The sequence below is a fragment of the Pygoscelis adeliae genome, unplaced genomic scaffold, assembly GCF_000699105.1.
Source record: "Pygoscelis adeliae isolate BGI_AS28 unplaced genomic scaffold, ASM69910v1 Scaffold184, whole genome shotgun sequence".
Classification (NCBI taxonomy): Eukaryota; Metazoa; Chordata; class Aves; order Sphenisciformes; family Spheniscidae; genus Pygoscelis; species Pygoscelis adeliae.
In genome coordinates, this window is record NW_008824541.1 from 441,238 (window position 1) to 443,057 (window position 1,820).

A 1,820-nucleotide genomic window follows, 5' to 3' on the forward strand; every position below is an offset into this window, starting at 1 on the left:
CCGTCGAGGGTCCCAGGCTGCCGCTCTGCAGGGCAGCGCCGTACGAAGGGGAAAAGTTGTGTTGTGTACCCGTCCGGCTCGATCTCTTGCTCTGCTTTCTCCGTGCCACCCCCCAGGTCAACACCGAGCGGGTGGAGGTGGAATCCCGCGGTGTCAACCACGTGGAGGGCGGCTGGCCCAAAGACATCAACCCGCAGGAGGTGGAGCAAACCATCCGCTTCAGGAAGAAAGTGGAGAAAGATGAACACTACATCAACACCATCACGCACCTCGGCACCGTAAGGCCCTGCCCGTCCCCCCCTCCTCGCCTCCCGCTCCCAGAGCCCCCTTGCCCGCCCGCTGCCGGTTCCCTCGCCTAGGCAGCTCCCCAGAGGCACGGCCTCTGCCTGTGCTTTCCCCGCAGCTGATGGAGCACTGCGTCAAGCAGAACAACGCCATCAACATCTATGAGGAGTACTTTGGAGAGGAGGAGGTGATAGAGGTGGAAGACGAGCCCCCTTCCGCAAAAACCATCAATGTCATCAGGTAGCACAACCAGCTGGGCTCACCAGGCTGTCCGGATCCACAGCGGGCTACTGCTTATTAAACTGTCTTTGGAGACAAAGGAGGTGGAAAACCTGGTGGCTTTAGGATAGTGCTGGATCAGTTTATGGATGGAGAGACCTGCCGCAGCCCCCCCACTCCATAACTCCATCTGTTCCTCCCCTCCACGCAGCCCAGGCACTTTGGAGATAGGTACCACGGTCCAAGGACAGACGCAGCTCTGAGCAACTTCTAACAGTGCTTTAGACAGGATTTTTTTTTTTTTTTTGGTGCCTCAAAGATTATTTTCAAATGTCAGGGGCTGTTAGGTCATTTCCAGAAGTCAGATCTAGTAACATACTTGGGTTCTTAGAAATGTTTAACTGGAAAGACTTTATTAAATCATCAACTCTTCTCCCCTCGCCCAACCCCCAAAAGAATTGTTTCCTGCACTCAATGCCCAAGGCTGCAGCTTGTTTTAATTGAGATTCCCACAGTTTCCTTTGGGAGACAGTCATCCCAGGGCGTGACAAAGCTGTTAGCAAACTAACATCTTTCTTTAATGTCCTGTTATCAAAAAGGGATCCAAACATAACCAAGAGGACGGCCACGCATCTCTCCTGGCACCCCGACACATGCAAGAAATTGGCAGTGGCTTATTCCAGCCTCGAGTTCCAGCAAAACACAAAAGACATGAGCTTTGACTCGTACATCTGGGATCTTGGTAAGGGGACGGGAAAATTCACCAGTCAGTAATGCTGCGGAAGCACTTTGTGTCTTCAAAGAGTGTAATGAAGCCTCACAGTTCTCCAGAGGGGGTGAAGAAGGGTTCAGTTTCTGCTTTGCCCACAGATCAATGCAGAGAAGGGGAGAAATGGGACCTGAAAGCTAGCTAACAGGTGGAAAGTAACCGCTAAAATGAGCTAGAGCACCTGTGACCACAACAAGCAGCTGAGCCACACTCCTCTTATGTGGTTCCTGTCTTTATATGGTTCATTTGTGCTTGATTAAGAAAGAGGCAGCACAAGCCCAGGCTGACAATTGCCCTGTTCTGTCAAAGACTCTCAGGCCTGTTGTATTTTGGAGTGAAAAACACAAAGAAGAGGGGTTGGGGTACCAGGGGTCTGTCCCCGGGCTGGCAGGTGAGGACAGGTCAGCTCCCTTCCCTGGCTAAGGTGAGGCATCCTGGTGACATGGCCACCTCATCCAGCACGGCTGGGCGAGCACCGGCGTGGCAGGGAGCCAGGCGTGGAGGAGCGGGGTGCGGTATCGGGAGGCTGATTTAGAGGCGGGGGGGG

The 1,820-nt window shown here is 53.6% G+C and overlaps 1 protein-coding gene across 1 annotated transcript in view; it reads left to right on the forward strand.

Annotated features, from left to right (window-relative positions):
• The window catches only part of DNAI2 (dynein, axonemal, intermediate chain 2), a gene marked incomplete at its 3' end in the record, with an annotated part of 8,514 nt that overhangs the window by 2,388 nt on the left and 4,306 nt on the right, over window positions 1–1,820 (forward strand). Inside the window, exons 2-4 of the mRNA XM_009321667.1 lie at window positions 117–278; window positions 404–525; window positions 1,104–1,246. Of these exons, the coding sequence (XP_009319942.1) occupies window positions 117–278; window positions 404–525; window positions 1,104–1,246 (427 nt within the window). The remainder of the gene's footprint in view (window positions 1–116; window positions 279–403; window positions 526–1,103; window positions 1,247–1,820) is intronic.